Raw genomic sequence first — 21,456 nt, forward strand, 5'->3', positions numbered from 1 at the left:
CGATTTTTCCGCATTACAGTACTCAATAGATTTATTTTAGAGTGTGATTTATATATATATATATATGCCTTAGTAACGAAGCGGGAGGTCAAGATGGCTGAATAAAGACTTCGTCTCCTTCCATAAAAATGCCAAAAAAGAACGAAAGGTCAGCTCTGACAATCTCTACGGTGGCCAAGTTACGTTATCAACTCAGTTGGTAAAATCAAACTACCTTATTATACTTCCCACTGACGCAACACCACAGTTTCTTTAGAAATTTGTCCCTTTTATTCATCTGTAGTTAAGTACTCAGTGGTCGGTTCGTTCCCCAATGTCTCAGGCTAGACAACGTGATTCAAGCTCGAGCCTTAATCACAATGCAAGTTCTGCAAGTTCCTCGCATTTTAGACGAATGGCAAACACGACACGAATACGACAATGTTAGGGGAAAGAAAGCCAACTTCGATTCTGTCCTAAAATCCATCAGGAAGGTAGTGAAAATGTGGAACTAGAGGGCCCTGACGTTCATTAGTGGTAAACCGACTGAAAAACGGTGGACTTCCCCTTACTTCAAATGGTGAAATGATTCGTCATACCCAAAATTACGTCTGAGACATCTTCAATTCCAGTGTCCAGTGAACTCATTAACGAAGTTGAAAAGGAACTTTATTCGTTTATCTGGAATTGAAGGGCAAGTACATGCTCAAATGTTCAGCTTTAATAAATAATACCGAAGACGGCAGTTAAAAATACTGGATCTTGAGTTCATGAACTCAACTCAAAGAATCATGTGTGGTGAACTAAATACTTTGAAATTTGGGGAAATCCCTGAAGGTACGTTCTTAATTCTCAGCTATAGAAAGTGGGCGGGTAATTTTTGTTAGAATGCGATTTTGACAGTCGGACATCAGCCGTTACTCTTCTTATCTTCTACAGAGAGTGTTTGCAAGCCTGGTCTTCTTTGATTTATTACAATTCGTCATCTTATGAAAGGTTAATAATAATAATAAATTTATCAATTTATATAGCGCGTATTTACATATGCTGATCAATAGCGCTTTACCATCATATCTTTGAGAGAAAGCAAAATACATTACTGTGAGAATAAAATGAACTAAGTCGGTTACACACTATAAAAATAATTTTCAAAAAGATAGGTTTTAAGTCGAGATTTAAAACTGTTAAATGATGTTACTTGACGAAGCTCCATAGGTAGGCCATTCGAGAGTTTCGAAGCTGCTGCTGAGAATGATCTTGCTCCCAATGTCGTAAGCATCTTTCCCTTGGGATGGTCCAATAAGAGCTTACCAGTAGACCTAAGATTGTATAATGAGTTCGATTTTATACTCATAAGATAACTAAGATAAGTTGGCGCTACGCCATAAATACATTTAAAAGTCAAAAGTAAAATCTTATAGTCGATACGTAAAGAAACTGGCAGCCAGTGCAGCTCAAAAAGCCCCGGTGTAATGTTAGTCTCCTTTCGGCAGCCGTCTTTCGGGATGTCACGCAACGCTCCTCCGGCCGAAAGGAACGGTTGCTCACATTCGAACTACATTCCTTTCCCATCGTGTTTCAAACAACCAATGAAATCAGGGTACTGCGAGTGATTTAGTTTTCCGCGAGTGATGTAGTTTTCGCGCGAAGTTTATGTGAGATTTCCTTTCAGCCGCATGGTATGGCGAGTGAAACGCCGAAAAAAGTTGTGGAGGAAACCTTAAAGTTTTTCATGTGTTCTTCGCCTTCAGCAGCTCAAGAAAGAGTATTTATTTTCGGAAATAGTACCCATAATTTTGTAAAAATAATCAGATCTTCATTGGACTTCGATATCAGCTGCTATGTGAGCAGCAGGTTGTTTAGATGTGTATATGACGCTGTGTGTTACAAGCGGCTGCTGAAATTTCAACGAGCACCTGAAAAGGTTCTAGAGCTGAAGAGGAAAATTCTTGAATATTTCCAAGGGAGGCCAAGAGCCAAGCGTGTGCATAATGCCGAAGGTGAGCGTCGAGAGCAAAGTAGAGCTCCCGGAATCCAAAATTTATCGGTGCCGTCAACCATCCGAGCAAAGGCCTCGAAAAGTTTTCAATTTAGCGTGGCCGAAGATGTTTGTACAAGTTCTACCACTTGTGTTTCTTCTTTAATTAGGCAATAATGAGGGACAGCTCACTGGTTTAATCCCGCTTACCAATGTAGCCTTTTCGCCAATAAAGCGTATAAACCCGATTGAGTTCCGTCCTCAATTTACTTCTACTCCTATTTCTTCTTCGGCGCCGGCGAATCACGACGTAAAAGTTTCTGTTCAGTATCCCTGCAGAATTGTAAACAAAAAACTTCAAGGAACCTATGGGAATATCGGTAAAGCATTGGTTCATGGAGTCCAGTCACGAATTGCTGGAGCAATAATGAACTGCCCGCCTTTGAAAAAACATGTCATTGGAAAGGTGATGACAGTTGTTGAGGGCCGCCATCTTGATTTTGTAATCTTAGGAGATCATGGAACGATAAAACGAGAAGTATTATTGGCCGAGTCATCTTTAGAAAATTTCGCGCGCGACAGTTCCAGAAAATGGAACTGTAGCTGTGATTGGCTAAAATCGGGAAAGGAATGTGGTTCGAATGTGAGCAGCCGTTCCTTTCGGGGGAGTGTCGCGTGACATCCCGAGAGACGGCTACGAAGGAGGCCAGTGTAATGTGAGAAAATTTTCCGATGCCAAGAACAAGTCTTGCTGCTGCGTTTTGAACACGCTGTAATTTAGCGATCTGCTCTTTTGGTAAGCCAAACAATAAACCATAGAATAGAATAGAATAGAATCTTTATTTATACACGATAAGAATTAAAGCTAAAAAGCTTGTGCGGTCGTGTATTTAAGAAAATAATATCTAGCCAATTAAACTATTAATTATACTAAGACACATTTCAAACTAGATAAGAAATAATAATGCAGTAAAACATTCGATTTTCCTCTTAACTTAAAAATACTTGTAATCAGTTAATCTATTCCTAGCCGTCGAACCTGATAAACTAGTAAAAGTAAAGCTTGTGAAGTGATCATTTCTCCTGAGTAGCCTCCTAAGATTCTTAAGGGCGTAAATACCTACATTTTTGACATGACGGTTAACATAGTTCCATAGCACCGAACCTCTATATGCTTAAGAGTCCTTTAACAATCTAGTGTTGAATATAGGTATGGTTATAATTGCTTTTTGGTCTCTTATTGAATAGCTACATTCGCGCCTTATGAATATGCTATTAATTAGACTGAGGTGGTGAGACTTTACTGACTTGCTCTATAAAAAAGGTTAACTATTTGAAATTTGTATTCTAAATTGATCGTATCCCATCCTGAAACGTTGAGAGCTACATTAGATGCCGTATCTTTGGATAAGTTGTAGACAGTTTTTGCTGCTCTACAGTGAAGTTTCTCAGTTGAGTACAGAAGATCCGAATCTGTACACGAACCCCAAAAGATTATACCATACTTCACAGAAGGTAATATTACACTAAAATAAAACTTTAAAAGAACATTTTTTGGCAAGAACCTTGAGCGCTTCAATAAGTCTATTTTTTTCGCAAAGTTTTTCTTTAGTTCTAGCACATGCGGTATCCAAGTAAGCTTGTCATCTACAATCATTCCAAGAAGACACGATTTTTTGCCATGACCTAAAACAGATTTACCCAAAAATATAGGAGGTAGCGGTCCTATAATGGTTGGTGTACTAAATAACATGACTTCGCTCTTAGCCGGGTGAGGTGTTAAGCGATTCTATAGGCACCACCTGTAGACCTCTCGCAGAGCACAGTTCATTGAAGCAAGCGCTGCGTCGGAGACTCTCCGATGCTGAAAATTGACGTATCGTCCGCGTACATGAACAGGGATCCCATGGTAATCGCGGCGGGAAGATCATTAGTTAATAAAGTGAACAAAAAAGGGCCTAAAACAGATCCCTGTGGTAAGCAATTTGTTAGCAACATGTCAGATTGAGCTCCATTAATCACAGTGTACTGCATTCTTCCCCTCAAGTAGTCCCTAATCCAATCGAGTAACACTCCCGTGATACCGAAATTATATTTCAGCTTCTTCAGTAAGATTTCGTGTGATACGCTGTGAAACGCTTTTCTGAAGTCCACAAAGGCTACTGCGACAACATTACCAGAGTCTAACGCTCTCCTCCATATTTCTGTCAGATGTACTAGGAAGAGCTCAGTCGAGTAGCCGCGTCGGTAGGCCAATTGCTTCTCTGTGATTAAATGATTATCGACAAAAACGTGCTGCACCAGTCTATTTTTTGTTTCTACTTCCAGGATCTTACTTGGTACGCTTAAAAGGGAGACAGGTCGATAATTTCCGCAGTCTGTTTCATCATCCTTTTTGAAAAGCGGAGTTCATCGGGCAGTCTTCCATAAGAAAAGACAATTCTTTGTTCGATGCTGTCATTATAAAGGTTGACCAATGCTGGTACTATAGCCTTTCCTACCAATTTGAGAAGTTTAGGCGAGATGTCATCAGGTCCAACTGACTTATTCGTCTTAAGTTTATTTATCTTTTTTTTCAACGGAATGGTTTGTAATCGAAATAAGGCTTTTAGGTGACAGTATATAAAGTGACGTGCGGGCATCCACTGAAGCGGGCTGCGGTGGCATTGGCAGTGATTTAATTAAGTTCTCGCCGATCTCCGAAAAGTATGCATTCATCATTTGTGTTTTTTCCTTATCCATGAAAGCAAAACTGCCGTCGGTTCTCTTAAGGGGGCCGATTGTTCTGTTGCGTGCTGAGTGATTTGTAGCTCTGTTAATTAAGTTCCAGTAGGCACTAGATTGCTTTACTTCTTCGAACATATTGTTGAAGTAGGATGCTTTAGCTCCTCGCAAAGCTGACGTGACTGCATTTCTAGCTTTGTTGTATTTTGACCACATTTCAGGGCATTTGGTGGTGACTGCTGCTTTGAAAATCTTTTATCTTTTATTGATCGTGTGGCAGATTTCGTTAGTTAACCAAGGAGCTGATTTACTTCTGATCTTAACCTCTTTCTGGGCGACGTGTTCGTCACAAATTCCTTCATATCGACCCGGAGCATAAATGAGTACCGGCTAACTATTGAGAAAACCTGATTAGATGCTGGGGGGGGGGGGGGTAACCTTACGATTGACTAGCATGCCATCCATTTGGTAGTAGTAATAACCCTCGTCGCTTCATGCGAAGGAAACAGGGATAAGCTTCGGCTGGGTGGGGTACTAAGTTCGAGTACAGACATTTTTATGGTAAGATCAAGTCAATTTAATCTTGAAACAACCAAAATCCCCATCCCGCCCGCCTCTGGTGCTATATAATGACCTTTTCCTTAGCAACCAAGCCACTGCAGTACAACATACTTAGACACCACAATATGCGATACAAACCTATATTGTTGTTGACTGTTGGAGTCATCTATATGGTAATAATGATTCCAAAATATCAAAAGGTAACCATCTGTCTACCTGTTGCAAATAAAGACAACAGTGTGGCACAATTTTTTATATCTTGGTATTCAATGTAATATTTGTAGTTTTACTGAAGCTCTTGACCCCTCACGCCCCAAAATCAGCACATTTGCATTCCCAATACTATATACATTTCCTACGGCACTGATGAGGAGAATTTAGTGAAAAAATCCAGAGCTTTTCAAGTTTGCGATCGTTTTCTTAATTCTCATAAGCATTGATTAAGTAGTGATACCTTGGGGAGATATTAGATTTTAGTCACCCTCAGGAGTTAAAGAGTTAAGGGAATGTGCTCTGCAAGTCTGAGCTAAATTTGCGAAAATTGCTCGGCAGAACAGAATTAATTTTTAAAAATTGAATTATAGAGTTATTCCAAGCGCGCAAAAATGAATTCCTTTACAGAACGCCTCCCAAAACAATAACGAAAAGTGTAGAGAAGAATGAGAGCATAGTAAAAGGTCCTTAACCCTTTGAGGACTAAGAGTGATCAGCATCTAATTTCTCCTTACAAAATCATCTCTGAAGCTAACATTAAGGTCAGGAGAATAAAGGAAATGATCACCAACTAACGAAGCTGTATCGAGAACAGTACGGAGAATATGCATAGTGATATTAGGGTGTACAAGGTTAAAGTTTTGAGTTTTTTATTGATTTTTTTTCGTTCAAAACTAATTCTGAAAGTGTGCAGGTGTGAAATGAACCGGAAACCTCCGTCATAGCTGTGTGGCACGAGTGGACAGTTTCATTCGTCTTTGAGATCCACGATAAAAGAAAATCTATAAAACAGAGAAAATGAAATTCATATTAACAGAAAGGGCTAACTATTGTAACTGTCGTTCACGTTAAATCGTGTTTACACAGCGGATAGATTAGGGACGAAGTTTACGCCTAACGGAAAATATAATTTTTCTTTTGCACTCTGCGTTTTCAGCCCATCAATAGGGTGTAAGGATGTTTTGAGTTTTATTACGGAATCAGAGCAGAAGCTTCGCTTCATTATAACTTTCCAAACCTCTTCAAGGCACAGCTCCGAGGACATCCTGTGGAGCCTTACAAAAGACCTTCGAGTCAAAACAAAAGAATTGAAGAAATGTGGAAGATCTATCCAAATTTTCCGCCCAAACTTTATAGGACCCAGTTATTTATGTGCCTCAGTGGCCAATCAAAACTGATGGGAGTCAGTATATAAGGCAGCTTTTAACAACATTAGGCCATGATTGTTCAAAGAACACTAAAGTTACTTACGTATGATGCACGATCCTACGATATATGAACTTCATATATTCATTGTATCTAATAAAGTTACTGAAGGAAGCGGTGATAGAATAAGGGTTAATTATCCTATGGATATATAATTCTCTCTCTCTCGGCGACGGTGATACATTAAAGACTTCTCAGTGACATTTCTGTTTGCGTGTTATTTATATCGAGACAACATGGGTAAAAATATCTGATTTGTTGAAGATTACAAATTTGACTCAAACTGCATGGAGAAAGAACCCAAAGGCCGCCAAGAACCTAGTGTGAGGATTACGATTTGTATCTGGAGGGTTTTCGTCAGCTGCAAGTTCAACGATGAATCTCGAAACGATATCAATCTCTTTTCACAGACGTTGAAGAAAATCAAACAACTGCGACGGATCGATCTTCTGGAGACTCCTTGGTTATCTAAACCACCGTTTTCTCTTTTCTTGTCAACAACCCAACATTTGCCTCAAAACACGTCCCCTAATACTTTTACTTTTACTTCTCAAATGGCTAAAAGTCACGATGCAAATATATAACATGTTTTCGAAATGTGATGAAATATGTCTAGTATCGCGCGAAGTCTGAACTTGAATCTCAGTGTTCTGGCTAAGGCAAATACCGCACATCCTCTATAAGCGCCCTAACTCGAATGAGCACCCAACCCACTTCCTTGGCCATAATGTCAGTAAACACCCCTCTCAAACAAGCCGCACCCCCTCCTCCCTCAATTTTTTAGATAATAGAGATGTAAGGAAAAACTTGTTTTAATTTTGCCTCTTTATCGATAAATTTTCAAGTTTTAACTTTTTAAGAATCAGTACAGGAGAATAATCATGGCCTCTCCTTTTAGCCGAAACTTTAAATAAGCGCCGAGGCCGAGGGGCTTCTTCGCGGGAAATACGATATGACCTACGCATTGTTAATTTTCATAATGGCTGGACTGGGCATATGTTTTTTGCAATACACACAGTGTCTTAATCTAGGATAAGTGAATTATCCTTTATAGTATATTTACTATCATTTTCCGAATGAGTTTCGTTGAATACAAATAACGCGCGAGACGGGTACAAATGTCACGCGTTAGTTCACGCGTTATTTTTTTCATTCAAATTTGCTAACAGAGACTGGTAACCAGTCTGTCTGAATGTTCTCGAAATATGGCGGACGTGGGAGTTGGCTGCTGGTTGATCTCTACTTCGATAGACTTGTTTGACGATTTCTAAGCAGACAATTCTTGTCAAGGTAAAGTAATTCATGTACCATATAATTTTTACCTTGATTCCTGTAACTACCAGCGAGGGAATTGGGACTTTGGAGCTAAATTGTTCGAACTGGTGGCTTAGTGCTTCGGTCAGCACTTCCTCATAGATACTTTTGATATTCATAATTGGTGCGCAGAGTTATACTTGATATCGCTATATTTAGCTGTTTTTTTTATGTTAGTTCAATCATTAATTATCATTTTGTTGAATTTGACTGGATTCGTTCAGTTACCAGCATTGAAATATGTGTTTTCAAAGCCAGATTGTTAAACCACGATCGACCCTTAGTGCTTCGGTCAGTACTTTCTGTATGATTGACAAGTGTTGTTATTAAATTTTTGCGAATCGGTGCCCATAGTTATACTTGATGTCGCCATATGCAGCAGCTTTTGATGTTGAGTTACCTATCCGTTATCATTTTTCTGAGTTTAGCTGAATTTTGTCGGCTTCTAGCCAAGAAATTTGTGTTTTAATTCATGATACACGGTTAAGTGCTCTCGTGAGCACTTTCTGCATGGTTGTTGAAGACTTTTGCGAATTTCTGAACCATTAATTTATTAGGGCTGAGATTAACACTTGATTCCTGTTCACCCTGTAGTATTTGAAGTTAGCTCACTAATTAGCTAGATTATTTTGTCAAACCTGGCCAGATTTTCTGGAAAAGCGTGACAATTCGAGATATCTACTCTGCCTTTTGTAAATAGTGAAGGAAAAACATGCCCTGATTGGAATTCCGGAAATAAAAGCCAAATCTCTTAATGTCATCCGCTTGACGATCAAACAGCTGCTTATGTATGCCTGATACAAAGAAAAATTGAAGTGAAACTCAAGAAGCTAAAGCATGGAATAGATTGGTTTTGGATTTTTTGGTGGGGCGCAAACAACGTGTAGTCGTTAGGGGATCTTATTCTGATTGGTCGTGCGTTACCTCCGGAACTCCACAGGGAACCATTCTCGGGCCCCTATTGTTTTTATTGTATATTAATGACATATCTGAATTCCTATCATCTACAGTGAAACTATATGCAGACGACACGAAGATCTACAGAGAGATAATTGACCCTATAAAAGATAGTCAGCTTCTTCAGGATGATCTTAATAATCTTAGCGCATGGGCTCGTAAGTGGCAGCTACGTTTCAACGCAGACAAATGCGAATCTATGCGAATTACGCATTTACGCGATAAGTCGGTAACTAATTATTTCTTAGAAAAGCCCCTGAAAGATGTGACTAATTTTAAAGATCTCGGTGTCACACTAACTAGAGATCTTTCATGGGGCCATCACATAAGTATCACTGTCAATAAAGCGAACAAAGTTTTAGGTTCCATTAAACGCTCAGTAGGCACCGCTAACACAAATGTTTTTTCTATGCTGTACATGTCTCTGGTACGGCCAATCTTGGAATATGCGGTACCTGTTTGGTGTCCTTACCTTGTTAAGGACATCCATACCCTTGAAAATGTACAGCGAAGAGCCTCAAGACTCGCTTTAAATCAACGCAAAGGAGAAATGTCCTATGAAGACCGATGCAAACTGCTAAAATGGCCCACTCTCTCTGACCGTAGAACTTACTTATCTTTAGTCGAATGTTATAAGATAGTTTTTGGTTTTTATCATTTAAATTTTGAAGACTTCTTTGATATTGCCACGATTCGGTCTACGAGAGCAAATCATCAATACAAACTCTATATTAAACCAGCTAGAATTAATTGTTACAAAAATTCTTTTTTTATTAGGATTGTCAAATTATGGAATGAGTTACCGGGTGATATAGTGGAAGCTGACAGCTTTCAGCATTTTAAATCTAAACTTAAATCGTACTTAAATATTTGATTGTAATGATTTTGATTTATATTTTGTCTTTTCTTTTAAGGGAGTTTTTACACAGGGATAACCTCTTAACTTCCTTTTCTAGAAGTATTTTCTTTTTAGTTTTATTTGTATATAATAGTTATCATCTGCTTCTGGAATAAATAAAGTATGTATGTATGTATGTATGTATGTATGTATGGATCAACAAATAATGCAGTGATAGAAACTTCACCTTCAAAGGATTCAATCTGGAAAATCACTCGTTGGACCTTTACCATCAGGCCAGTGTGCTTTACAAATATACGTATCTTTTGTCATTTTAGCTACTGTAACAGTAAAATTTTTGTGAGAACAAGTGCTAATCCATCCCTGACATTTTTCAAGGTCTTTCGCTGGCTTTGGGAAGGGCAAAAATACTTTCTCCCCTGATTCTTGCGAGTTCTTTCAGCTGTTTTGGGAGTTTATTAGGGTATCTCGAGTCACTAATACATGAACCCCGGCAGCAGTGCTTTGTATCCACCATTTTGGGACTAAAAAACATGTTTTATCACGCATCCTTCCACCAGCACTTCCTGTTAATTGGAGACATTCATAATTCTGAACCATTTGTTGATTGATGCAATTGATATATTATATTTACTGATTTTTTACTCTGATGCACTGTCTATAATTACCTTGTTGTTTAAATTCATTGGCCTGTTTCAAGTGGATAGCGCACAAATTATTGGAGTAAAATGTGGATCTTTGTGTCATTTGACTCTAACTGAGCTGACAATCGCATTTCAGCGCATTCACATTACTCATATAATTTCTGAACGACATGAACTACATGTTTCACAGTAACTTTGTGTAGGTGATTTGTTTTCCCCTTTTTTTCCGCTTGCGAGGGACAATAAAACAAGTATTAATTTATAATGGTGTGTATTAACCTTCAGAACAGAAGATGCCCAAGAGGCAAAGTTTTGAATCCTGTGGAAGCTTTTTTTTTCAGCCTTTTCTATTTTACTTGCTCAAGGTGCAGCTAACCTGAGGATAATTTTTGAACTTGAATTTCATGCACAGGTCAAAATGAAATTTCAAATTTCTTCCAAAAATTGAGATCAGATTCCTCAATTGGAAACAAATTTACTGAACTTTAAATCATTTTAACTATTTTGTAACTTTCATATCCGGCTTGGAAATAATGTGGGTATAAAAACCACCATACTATTGTCTAAAGTACTGTAAATTGGTTGGAGTTGCCAAATTGTCCTGCTTCCGTAGGAGGATTTTCTTGGTTTTCCTAAGAGCAAATGTGGCCAAAAATCAAACATTTTCAAAATATTGTGGCAGGAGCCAAAAAATTGATTCGGCACATATTCTCAAGTTAGGTGGACCTTACAGTGAAACAAACCACTGCATACTTCATTTGGCTGAATATCTATTCATTTTCGAGAAAATTGATAATAACTGAATTCCATAAAAATGCAGCTTTCGATTTCAATTTGTGCCATTTTTGATGACTGATACTTTCTAATATGGGTCAAATATGGGCCTTTGAAGCAATTTTCTCCTGGAAAAAACTATTTTACAATACTTAAAAGAAACAGTGGTTTCATTTATTTTAAATTAAAACAGATTCATGGGAAAATTGAGAAATGAATTGATATTTTGAACTGAAATGCACATTACTGCTTTTAGAGAGACTACCTCTCAATGATATTTAGAACAAGTGAGATGTGCTGAAATGAACACCTGCTGAGCTATGTTCAAAAGCTAGTCTTGTTGTGCAAAATTTCATTTCTCTGAATTTCTGATCTGGATGAGTTACAGAGAGTTATCTACTTATGTTAAGTCATATTTGCCATTCTGACACCAATTTATGTGAAAACCAAGCTGAAGTACTTGAAATCAGTATGTAAAAGTTTTTCGCTTTCTGTCTTAAATACCGGTAGAAGGCTCAGTTGGCTGTTAAGAATTCCTTTTTAATTCCTTTTCCATAAAGTTCCTCTGTATATCAGAGAAACTTAATTTTTAGAACTCATAAGAAGGTAGAGAAAAAGTATTTATGAAACTAAAACTTTGTCATAGCTGAGCAAAACGACTTGGTGGTTTCACCCAACCTCATTCCCAGTGCCTTTTCCCTTACTTGGGGGTGGGATTCATTAAAATTTCCGAAAGCTTTTCAAGAAATACAGTAGCTCTGAGGACATCCTGTGGAACCTCACAAAGAGCATTCTAAACAAAAGAAGTTTTGATGAGAGCTGATTATTAGTATTTAGACAGAGAAGAGAGAAAGGCATTCTGCCAGGCCTTTATAGATTATGCTACAAGTAAAAGTAGCATATTATTATGCTAATAGCACTGCTTTTTTTGGCAAAATTATGCATAAATTATGCTCTTATTTCCAAATTATGCCCCTTTTTTTTAAAATTATGCTCTTTGAAAAAACTGCAAATAAGTCCAAAAAACACATTTTTAATCAGAAGCCGTGTTTCTACAAGAAAGAAACGTAACAAATCCTCAATGAAATTCTAATAAACATGTGGTTCATGTTAACCCAGGCTCAGACCGTTTCAGACGCTGCTTAGTGATTCACCATTGAAGTAAAAATGCTACTACTTGAACTGAAACTTAAAACATCGAATAAGGTCACCAAGTGCTTAGGAGTAGAGATGAACAATGATCAAAATGGTGGCATCAAAAATGATCCAATAATTATCAAAATATGCGAATTATGCTAGCATTGATACTTGGCAGAAATTATGCCAGTTTGCTCAAATTATGCCATAAATTATGCTAGCATAATCTATAAAGGCCTAGTAGCAGCTTTTTGGTGTACTCATAAATTCCAAAACTATTACAATTCACCGTGTCACAGGCTACCTTGAAGGAGGAGTCAAATATATCTCCCAGTCTCTCCTTCACACTTGCTAACTACGACTGGTAACCAGTCTGTCGGCTTAGTGAGGTCTTGATTGCAACATGGTTGTTGTTCGAGTTGGCTGTGGTTGAACTCTGCTTTAAAAGGCTAATTTAGCATTTCTGAGCAGCCAATTTTTGTCAAGGTAAAGCAATTCATGCATTTTACACTTTTCAGCTTGATTCCTGTAATTACAAGTGAGGAAATCGGAAAAATCGTGAAAACTCGTGGATTAGTGCTTCTGTGAGCACTTCCTGTTTACTGGAGACGTGTTTGTATTTTCGTATTATTGCTCTGAGTTGTATACTTTATTTCTCTATATTTTTCAACGTTGACTCCCCAGTTATCTTTCGTTTTAGTGAATTCAATCGGCCATATTCCAGTGCTGGAAAATTATCGGACATTTATCGATTGTCATCAAACTGTTTAATGAGCCTGTCAGTTGACCATTATATTCTAAACATTTGCTTAATGCTGTCTGATAATTTTAGCATTTTGGTTTTAAATTCAAGATAGCTTTGTTACAGTTGATTTTTTGTAATATCATCGACAATAATTAAAGCATATCCTTACAGGAGATGCTTCCTCATGGCTTCTGCCACTCCATCATATCCTTCTACCAAAGAAACCTCTAATTATGCTCAGCTGTGTCGCCTTCTCGTCGATGTTGGATCATGTGTATTAAGGGAGATCTTTGACAGGATATGTCCACCAGAAAACCTTCAGACTGTTCTGACTGATGCTACAAATCATGCAAAATTGCAAACACTGCGAAAGAAAAGAGTCCTGAGTACCTCCCAGTGGGGGAAACTGTATCCTGCTGTGAAATCATCAGTTTCCTCAATAAACTTTGAAAGCTCCCTGCTGATACTTCTTCTGAGGAACATTTGGGGTCTGATTCTCCCTGCCTCTGGCCGGGATGATCTTCCTCTGGTAACAGACACCACTCCAGCAGCTGACATCACTCACATCAAGATCCTCAGAGACAGAGTTTACAGCCATGTTACCAGTGGTTCAGTTGATGATCCAACCTTCAGTTCCTACTGGAAAGACATCAAAGACACCTTCCAGCGTATTGGAGGGGACCGCTATCAGGATACCATCAATGATCTTGAAATTGATTGTATGGATGCCGATCTTGAGGAACATTACCAAGAGCTTTTGAGAGAGTGGCTGAAGGATGAAGACTGCACTAGAGACAAATCACATGAAGATGATATTGAGATATCTGAACAAAGTTCTGGGAAGAAAGGTTTGTTTGATTTACTTTTGTTGATTTGAAGTCCTTTTAATAATGTTAGATATAGTGAATTGTGAAATAAAAAGAAATTTTCCCAAAATTTCTGTTGGAAAAGTCACACCAACATGTACATGTTAGTGAATTTTTATGTTTTTTTTCTTGATGATGGAAACTTATATTATTATTTTTGTAAAAAACTCAGAGCTAAGATATAATTTTGTACTGAAGATGATGAATTTGAAGCCTGATTATTTGAGGGAAAGATGATGTTACTCAGCAGATGACACAGGCATGCATACTAGGAGAAAAATGGGAGCACAAGGAGTTCTTTTCTCCATGAGTATGCCAGTAAAATTTGTGTCCTGTTTTATCAGTTAATGTGTGCGTAATTATATGTTATATTTCACGGTTGGTGAGCGTGTACAATTTTTATTCATGAATAAAAATCATACAAGCGAACTAACCGTGAAATAACTTATTTATTATATACATAACGAGATTCATAAGCGAACAGAACTCAGAGATAAACATACCTTTACTTTCTTTCAAAGGAAAGTAACGCGCGGTCAAGCCACCTTTCGGAAGTTGCACCGAAATGGCTTCCTTGTAAAATACTTCTTTACATCTAAATCATTAAGTGGAAATGCCGTTAAAAGGCAGAACTAGGTAGAATAAATCAAGACATCCTGAAAATAATTTATGTCAAAATAGTTCTATGAAAGTTCAAAATTTTGAAATAAAGAAGTGAAAGCCCGAGACTTACCTCGGTCCATTTATCTCGTTTCGCCTTTTAAAACAAGAAATTCGTGGAACAGATGGACATCATGTTTGGTCTTTTTCTTGGTGTTTTCATTTTCGTGTCTGTCTATGAACTCTTCTACTAATGAATCTAGGCTCTGGAAACGGTTAGTCTGATTTGAAGCCATCTCTCTAAAGAAAAATGCGCCTAAGCTCTTAGAAATGTGCTATATGTCAGTCAAGAGGAGCGGCAAGCGAGCGACACAGTTTTGTTCACTAGTGAAAATAATGATATAGCCAATCAGAGCGTCGATACGTCGTTTTTCACTAGTGTAAAAAATCATATGACCAATCAGCTGGCTCTTGCGCGAAGAGACTATTTTAATCTCGATGCTATTTGGTGCATAAGTCTCGGTATGAAATATAATAGACTGTTTTATGCATGGTCAAGGACTCATTGATACATGTATATTATTGATAACTGGTTTTCTGTTCTCTTTCTACGTTGTCTTTGATTTCATGTGGATCAGCTAATAACTTGTAATGAATGAATGGAAAAATATTAAAACTCCATTCTTTGTTTTCAGAGACAGTACTAGTGTCAGGGGAGAATAGATCAGCACAGAATAGTAAAGCCAGCCCACCAAAGCTCAGTGTTACACTTCCACTGATGAGTGATCTTCCAGACACCTTTTCTGATTGGAGCAAATATGTCAAACTCCCCGTTGATATTCTGTTATTAACAGTGGAGGACTGTGAGTTCTTAAGCTGTTTTGCCAACCTGAAGGAACCCTTTAGAAGTTACCACAAGAGTATTGGCTATGTGTACTTTGGCTGTATGGGTGATGATCAAGGAAAGAAAATGAAAATTGCATTGATGAGGTGCTCCAAGGGTCCTGATGTTCCTGGGGGCTCTTTGTCTGCAACAAAAGATGCCATCTTACAATTGAGACCCAAGGCTATTATTTCTGTTGGTGCCTGCAGTGGTTTGAACAACAGAGAGGCTAAGCTAGGAGATGTGGTTGTTTCAGCAAAGCTGATAACAGCTGCACACAAAACTCCTCCCAGCAGAGATATTGGTAACCTGATCAAACATGTGGCTGATGGGTGGAAGGCACCTTTACAAAATGCTGATGAATATAATGCCAAAGTGCATTGTGATGGAGTGTTTCTGAGTATCTCAGAGGCAAACAAGGACATGATTGGCCAACATCCTGAAGCAATTGCAGTTGAAATGGAAGGTGGAGGTGAGAATCATAATAGTTAGAATAGTTGATGAGTCAAGGATCTTTCCACATGTAGCAATTGTTTTGAAAAGCTGTGCTCTGGAATTGTTCTTGCTGGCCCAAGAAATAGTGTATATCACACAGTATGCCAACTTTGCAGGAATTATATAATTGTACTTTTAGTGATTTTGTGTTAGGCTAGAATAGGGCAGGAAGATGTTTTTAGCATTATTTTGTAAATATATGTCAAAGTCATATATTTGAACTGCAGTTAAAGAATGAGTATGAGAGCGATCTTTGCAGTAAGAAACACCACTTAAGCAGTAGTCAGGAGTTCAAATGGTGTGCAAGCCTGAATTTTTTCAGGCCTAATTTTCACTACTGCTTAAGTAGTGTTTGTTACTGCGAAGATCACTCTCATACTTGAAGATGTTTTTACTCGATACTGCTTTGTAATTTTCCTTGTTGCATAATACGAGAGATAAAATACCACGAACCATGAAATTTTGGCAGAGTTAGGATTTGTGTATATTATATTTGGTGATTTTTTTTCAGCTTACCACAGGAAGAAATTTTTTCAGTTTGGTTAATCGTAGAATAACAAAACAAAGTATATTTTTTTAGCACCTCGAACATATTATTAGTAAATTGAATAGACTCCAACCTGTGGTCACAAATTGTCAGTCTTTTGTCTGAAAAAATTTACTAATTTTCTATGTTATATAGGATATTAAAGACTGAAGAGTGGTACAATGAAAAAGTAACAGGTGTTGAAAATGAAGAATGTCTATTAAAAAGTTTTAGGCCTGAGGAATGCCTTAAGTAAGTCTTTGTACAATCTTTTTTAAATTCCACTTGTCACAGAGTTGGGTGATGATCTTGGTGAACCTTAGCCAAAACAATGATATTGTTATAATGCAAAGAAAATATACAAGTAAACAAACATTTTTTTGCAGGTGTGTTTGCAGCAGCCTATGATTTCAAGACAGAATGGTTGGTAGTCAAGGGTATCAAAGACTTTGCAAATGAAAGGCAGTCTTCAATTGAGGAATGGGAACAATTTGCCAGTGTGATGGCAGCATCTGTTGTGGCCAACATTTTGAGTCATCCAGTCATATTCAAAGATTGGCCTCATTTTAATGCAGGTATGACTTCCTGTCTCAATCTTCTCCCCTTACTGGGTTATAGATGTGATTTAGATCTAAGTTTGCACAACATAATTATTCTTGTATCTGGCTACAAATAGGAAAGCAATCAAGCTACCCTAATTTTGATTTCCTGTGAGTTGAGCACTGTTGCTTTGAGCCTTTACACCCTGACATCTGTATTCATGTTCTCTATACCTTTCTCTCTACATTTCCTTTAAAATGCTAAGGAGAATCTATTTATCAATCAGAGCTCCTTTGGTTGCTGATCATTTCCTTTATTCTCTTGCTTGAGGAATGAGATGCAGGCTACTCTTAGGATTTAAATGGTCAAGTGTTACAGAGAAACTTGTGGTTACATTGAGGGATGTAGCAATGAATAAGAGTTCATTCCATGAGCCAGGAGAAAACCTGTATTCCATAGTTTGCTTGTTTTACATAACACAGCCAAAATATAGAAAACTGACAGAGGCGAGTGACATTTGGCAAAGTGATTTGAAGTGACTTTACATATGGTCGTGGGCCAATTTGCAACACATCAAATTGTTTTAAACCTTTTACTCCCAAGATCTTATCAGAAATTCTTCCTACTTTCTGCTATACAATTCATATGATATTCCTTTGGAGAATTTGATATCGGATCAATGGATAATCCTGTTATTAATATTTATCTTTATTTGATCACTTGTCTGCTTGATATTGTCTTGCAATGATATGGGAAAATTCTGTTCTGGTCCCTCATGGCAGTTTAAGGGTTACACTAAAAGGTAGATTTATGCAGCACTGCATGTACAGCTGTATTTTGATGTTGGAACTATTTGGAATGGGAAGGAAAGTGATAAATGCCAGCTCACATATTTAAATATGGAACCTGAAACTGACATCAAATTGGTTGAGATGAAGGATCTGGGTTTCAAGTAAAATGTCCTAAGAAACATTGATGTGAACTGACAATATTTCTTGTTTATTATATAATTCAGGTACCAATGAATTACTCCCTCAGGGTAAGTGTGACATGTTTTGTAGAGTGAAAACATTTGTAGAGTTCCTTGTAGAGTTGGTGATAATAAATGTTCGCTGCATCATTCTTTAAGATACTTACCCTCCTTCTGTCTTGGACTTTGTGGTGTAGGTTATGCTTTGCAGCCCTTTTCGTTGAAAAAGAAATCAAGCAAATATTTCTAGATTAAAAGGTTTGCACAAACTAGTTTCTTTAAACCCCCCCTACCTTCCTTGGCGGTGTTAGTTATGAAGCAACCTTCTGCTGGTAGTTAAGTTACACCGATGGATTTCCTATTTCATTCCATATCTTACCAACCTGTAACGTACGATATACGTCAGATACGCTCAGTGCTGCGTGCGTATATCCTTTTGTTATTCATGGCCCTAAGTTTGCTTTGTGGGGCAGTGTTTTGCAAAATAAAGAAATCTCCTGATCTGAAAATGCGGCCGCCAACAAGAAAAAAATTTGCATAGTATGAAAACGTCAGTGAAAGCTGTCATATTTCCAATCTTGCTCGCTTTGCAAGTACCTCGTCTCTAGTTTATAAAGAAAAGAAAAAGGAATTGTTTTTTCTGAGAAAAGAAAGCCACAGTCAATACTAGATCGAACAGCGTTTAAAACGTCCAAGTATTCTTTAAATATTAGTTTGTATTTTATGAATCTCGCTTGCTCGTTCGCTTTTCAGTTACCGCCGATGTAAGCTATCATATTTCCAATCTTGCTCGCTTCACAAATGACTCGTCGCTTGTTTATAAGGTAAAAGGAATTGTTTGTTCTGGATAAAGAAACCCAGACTTAATACTGAACCAAACAGCGTTTCAAACGTCCAAGTATTCTTTAACATTACTTTGAATTTTATGAATCTCGCTCGCTCTTTCGCTTTAGGCGCTCGTTTCTTAGTGACCTCCGATGTAAACAATGTTTGACCTCTCACGTCAAAACCTTCCGAACGGTAGGCCGTGTTTAAACGGATAGCCGTTCAAGTGGATTGGCACGACTCAAGCCTATCCGTTCTAAAATATTCATCATCCGTTCGAGAAAATTAATCAGCCGTTCGAACGAATCGAGCTATCTGCTCAAGAAAGAAACACTAACACCAGTTATTTTGACTGCCGTTCTAACAAGACAAGCCTTCATATTAATTCGCCACGCTTCGTTAAATGTAGCATGCTGTCATGTTTACATTAGACAGTCGTTACGTTTTTGTTCTTCGTTTCCTTCGAAAGGTTCTCCGTTCGAACGGCTCGACCTATCCGTTCAGAAAAGAAACAATCAGTTATTGCGGTGGCTGTTCCAAGGCAAGGCAAGACAAGACTTTAAAACTTCGTAACATGAAGCATGCCGTCATGTTTACATTAGACAAACAGTCATCAGCAGTGGTCACGTTTTTGTTCTTCGTCAAAAGTGGGCGGGATTTTGCTAGAACGCCAGTGACTTTAGAATGGTTTGCAGTTTGTAACAGAGTTCTTTCCCTTTTTATAATTTTCGCGTGGGGCATAAGAGATCAAGAAAAAAATCGGTATGAGTGTTTTTTACTTTTAAATGGCTTTTTTAAATGACAATGGTATGCAGTTTGTGACAAAGAGATATTTCTAACTTTATAATTTTCGCGGCGCGCGCAAGAGATCGAGAAAAAATATTGGACCGAGTTTTTTTACATTGAAATGACTAAAGAATGGTTGTAGTTTGTAACAAAGAGTTCTTTCCCTCTCTAGAAGTTTCGCGGCGCGCGCAAAAGATCGAGAATAAAAAAATCAGATCGACTGTTTTTACTTTGAAATGACTTTTGAATGGTTTGCAGTTTGTGACAGAGAGATATTTCCTTCTTTATAATTTTCGCGGCGCGCGCAAAAGATCGAGAAAAAAATATTGGACCGATTGTTTTTACTTTGAAATGACTTTACAATGGTTTGCAGTTTATAACAAAGAGTTCTTTCCCTCTTTATACTTTTCGTGGTGTGCGCTAAAGATCAGGAAAAAAAACCGACCGACCGACCGACTGTTTTTACTTTAAAACGACTTCTGAACGGTTTGCAGTATGTGATAGAGATATTTCCTTCTTTATAATTTTCGCTGCGCGCGCAAAAGATCTAAAAAGATAAATTGGACCTACTGTTTTTACTTTGAAATGACTTTACAATGGTTTGCAGTTTGTAACAAAGAGTTCTTTCCCTCTTTTTAATTTTCGCGGCGCGCGCAAAAGATCGAAAAAAAAATTTGGACCAACTGTTTTTACTTTGAGATGACTTTACAATGGTTCGCAGTTTGTAACAAAGAGTTCTTTCCCTCTTCATAATTAGCGCGGCGCGCGCAAAAGATCGAGAAAATTAAAACTGACCTACAGACTGTTTTTACTTTGAAATGACTTTTAAACGGTTTGCAGTTTGTGACAGAGATACATATCCAACAAAGCCTTAACCATTTCAACAGCCTTTGAGATAAGACTTGTATATTTCATTCAGATCTCTAGCTTCATGAGGCGTAAAGAGGTGATTTAATTAAATAGCAAACTACCATGTTTTTAATCGAAGTTTTATCGCCGCGCAAAAAAAATTACCTCTCTTAGCAAGCGGATGTTCAGCATGGTAAAGGTAAACAATGGATTGATAAAATCACACCTCTTTTGACCTCCTCTGAATTTCCCGAACGGAATTCAATTCAGTAGCCGTTTCTCATCGGTTCTGAAAAAAACTAATGCATCCGTTCGAGCGGCTTGGAAAATACATTCAGAAAAAAATTAACCCGCGTTCGAACGGCTTGTGCTACCGTTCAGAAGAAATTGCATGCGTTCCATCGGCTTAGGTAATCCGTTCAGAAAAAAAATCGTCATCTCTTTGAACGGCTTTTGTATAAATCCGTTGAGAAAATTCTTAACCCGTTCGAACGGCTTACAGTCGTCCGTTAGAATGGCCAAAGTTGTCCGTTTAGTATTCGGCCGGCTGTAAAAACAGTATCGCTTCTGCGCTGAAAGAGACCTGACAAAGACATTTTTTTGAGTCCACTTGTTCAACAAATTAGCATACGTTCGAACTTGAAATCTGATCTTGTCACATCGCGAGACATTATGACGCCGAAAAAAGTCATGATGTTACTCAACATTCCACGCAAGACTATTTCTCGCGATCAGACTGTTTTGAAGATTGTGGAAGGGTTTTACATAAATTTAGCACTTCCTTGGACACGAGCCAGTTCGGCAAATGGTTACTCCAAATAAATAAGAAGTAAGGACCGCGAACGAAAATGCTGCTAGTTTACGTAGGATCCCCAGATGATCTAGTAGTCAGCCAAGGGAAAAATATTCAATCCAAACCCCGCACGGAACGTTCTGCAACGGTTACGAAACTCGAAAAAGCTTCGCGGCTTAAGTTCATGTGTGATGATTACGACGCGTAACCTTTTCACTCTTGTTTATAATCT

At 37.9% G+C, this 21,456-nt stretch overlaps 1 protein-coding gene and 1 long non-coding RNA gene across 4 annotated transcripts in view; both read left to right on the plus strand.

Moving 5' to 3' along the window:
- LOC111346639 (uncharacterized) overlaps positions 1-21,456 on the plus strand; it is a 327,471-nt gene that overhangs the window by 44,857 nt on the left and 261,158 nt on the right. For all 3 annotated transcript variants that reach the window (XM_088726994.1, XM_088726992.1, XM_088726993.1), the window contains 3 exons: positions 15,253-15,912; positions 16,848-17,036; positions 18,017-18,040. In XM_088726994.1, the coding sequence (XP_088583120.1) occupies positions 15,253-15,912; positions 16,848-17,036; positions 18,017-18,040 (873 nt within the window). The remainder of the gene's footprint in view (positions 1-15,252; positions 15,913-16,847; positions 17,037-18,016; positions 18,041-21,456) is intronic.
- On the plus strand, positions 7,608-13,159 carry LOC148726269 (uncharacterized). The gene is made up of 2 exons (XR_015989414.1): positions 7,608-7,951; positions 12,865-13,159. It is a non-coding gene; the product is annotated as an uncharacterized LOC148726269 (long non-coding RNA).

Source organism: Stylophora pistillata, chromosome 7 (assembly GCF_964205215.1).
Source record: "Stylophora pistillata chromosome 7, jaStyPist1.2, whole genome shotgun sequence".
Classification (NCBI taxonomy): domain Eukaryota; kingdom Metazoa; phylum Cnidaria; class Anthozoa; order Scleractinia; family Pocilloporidae; genus Stylophora; species Stylophora pistillata.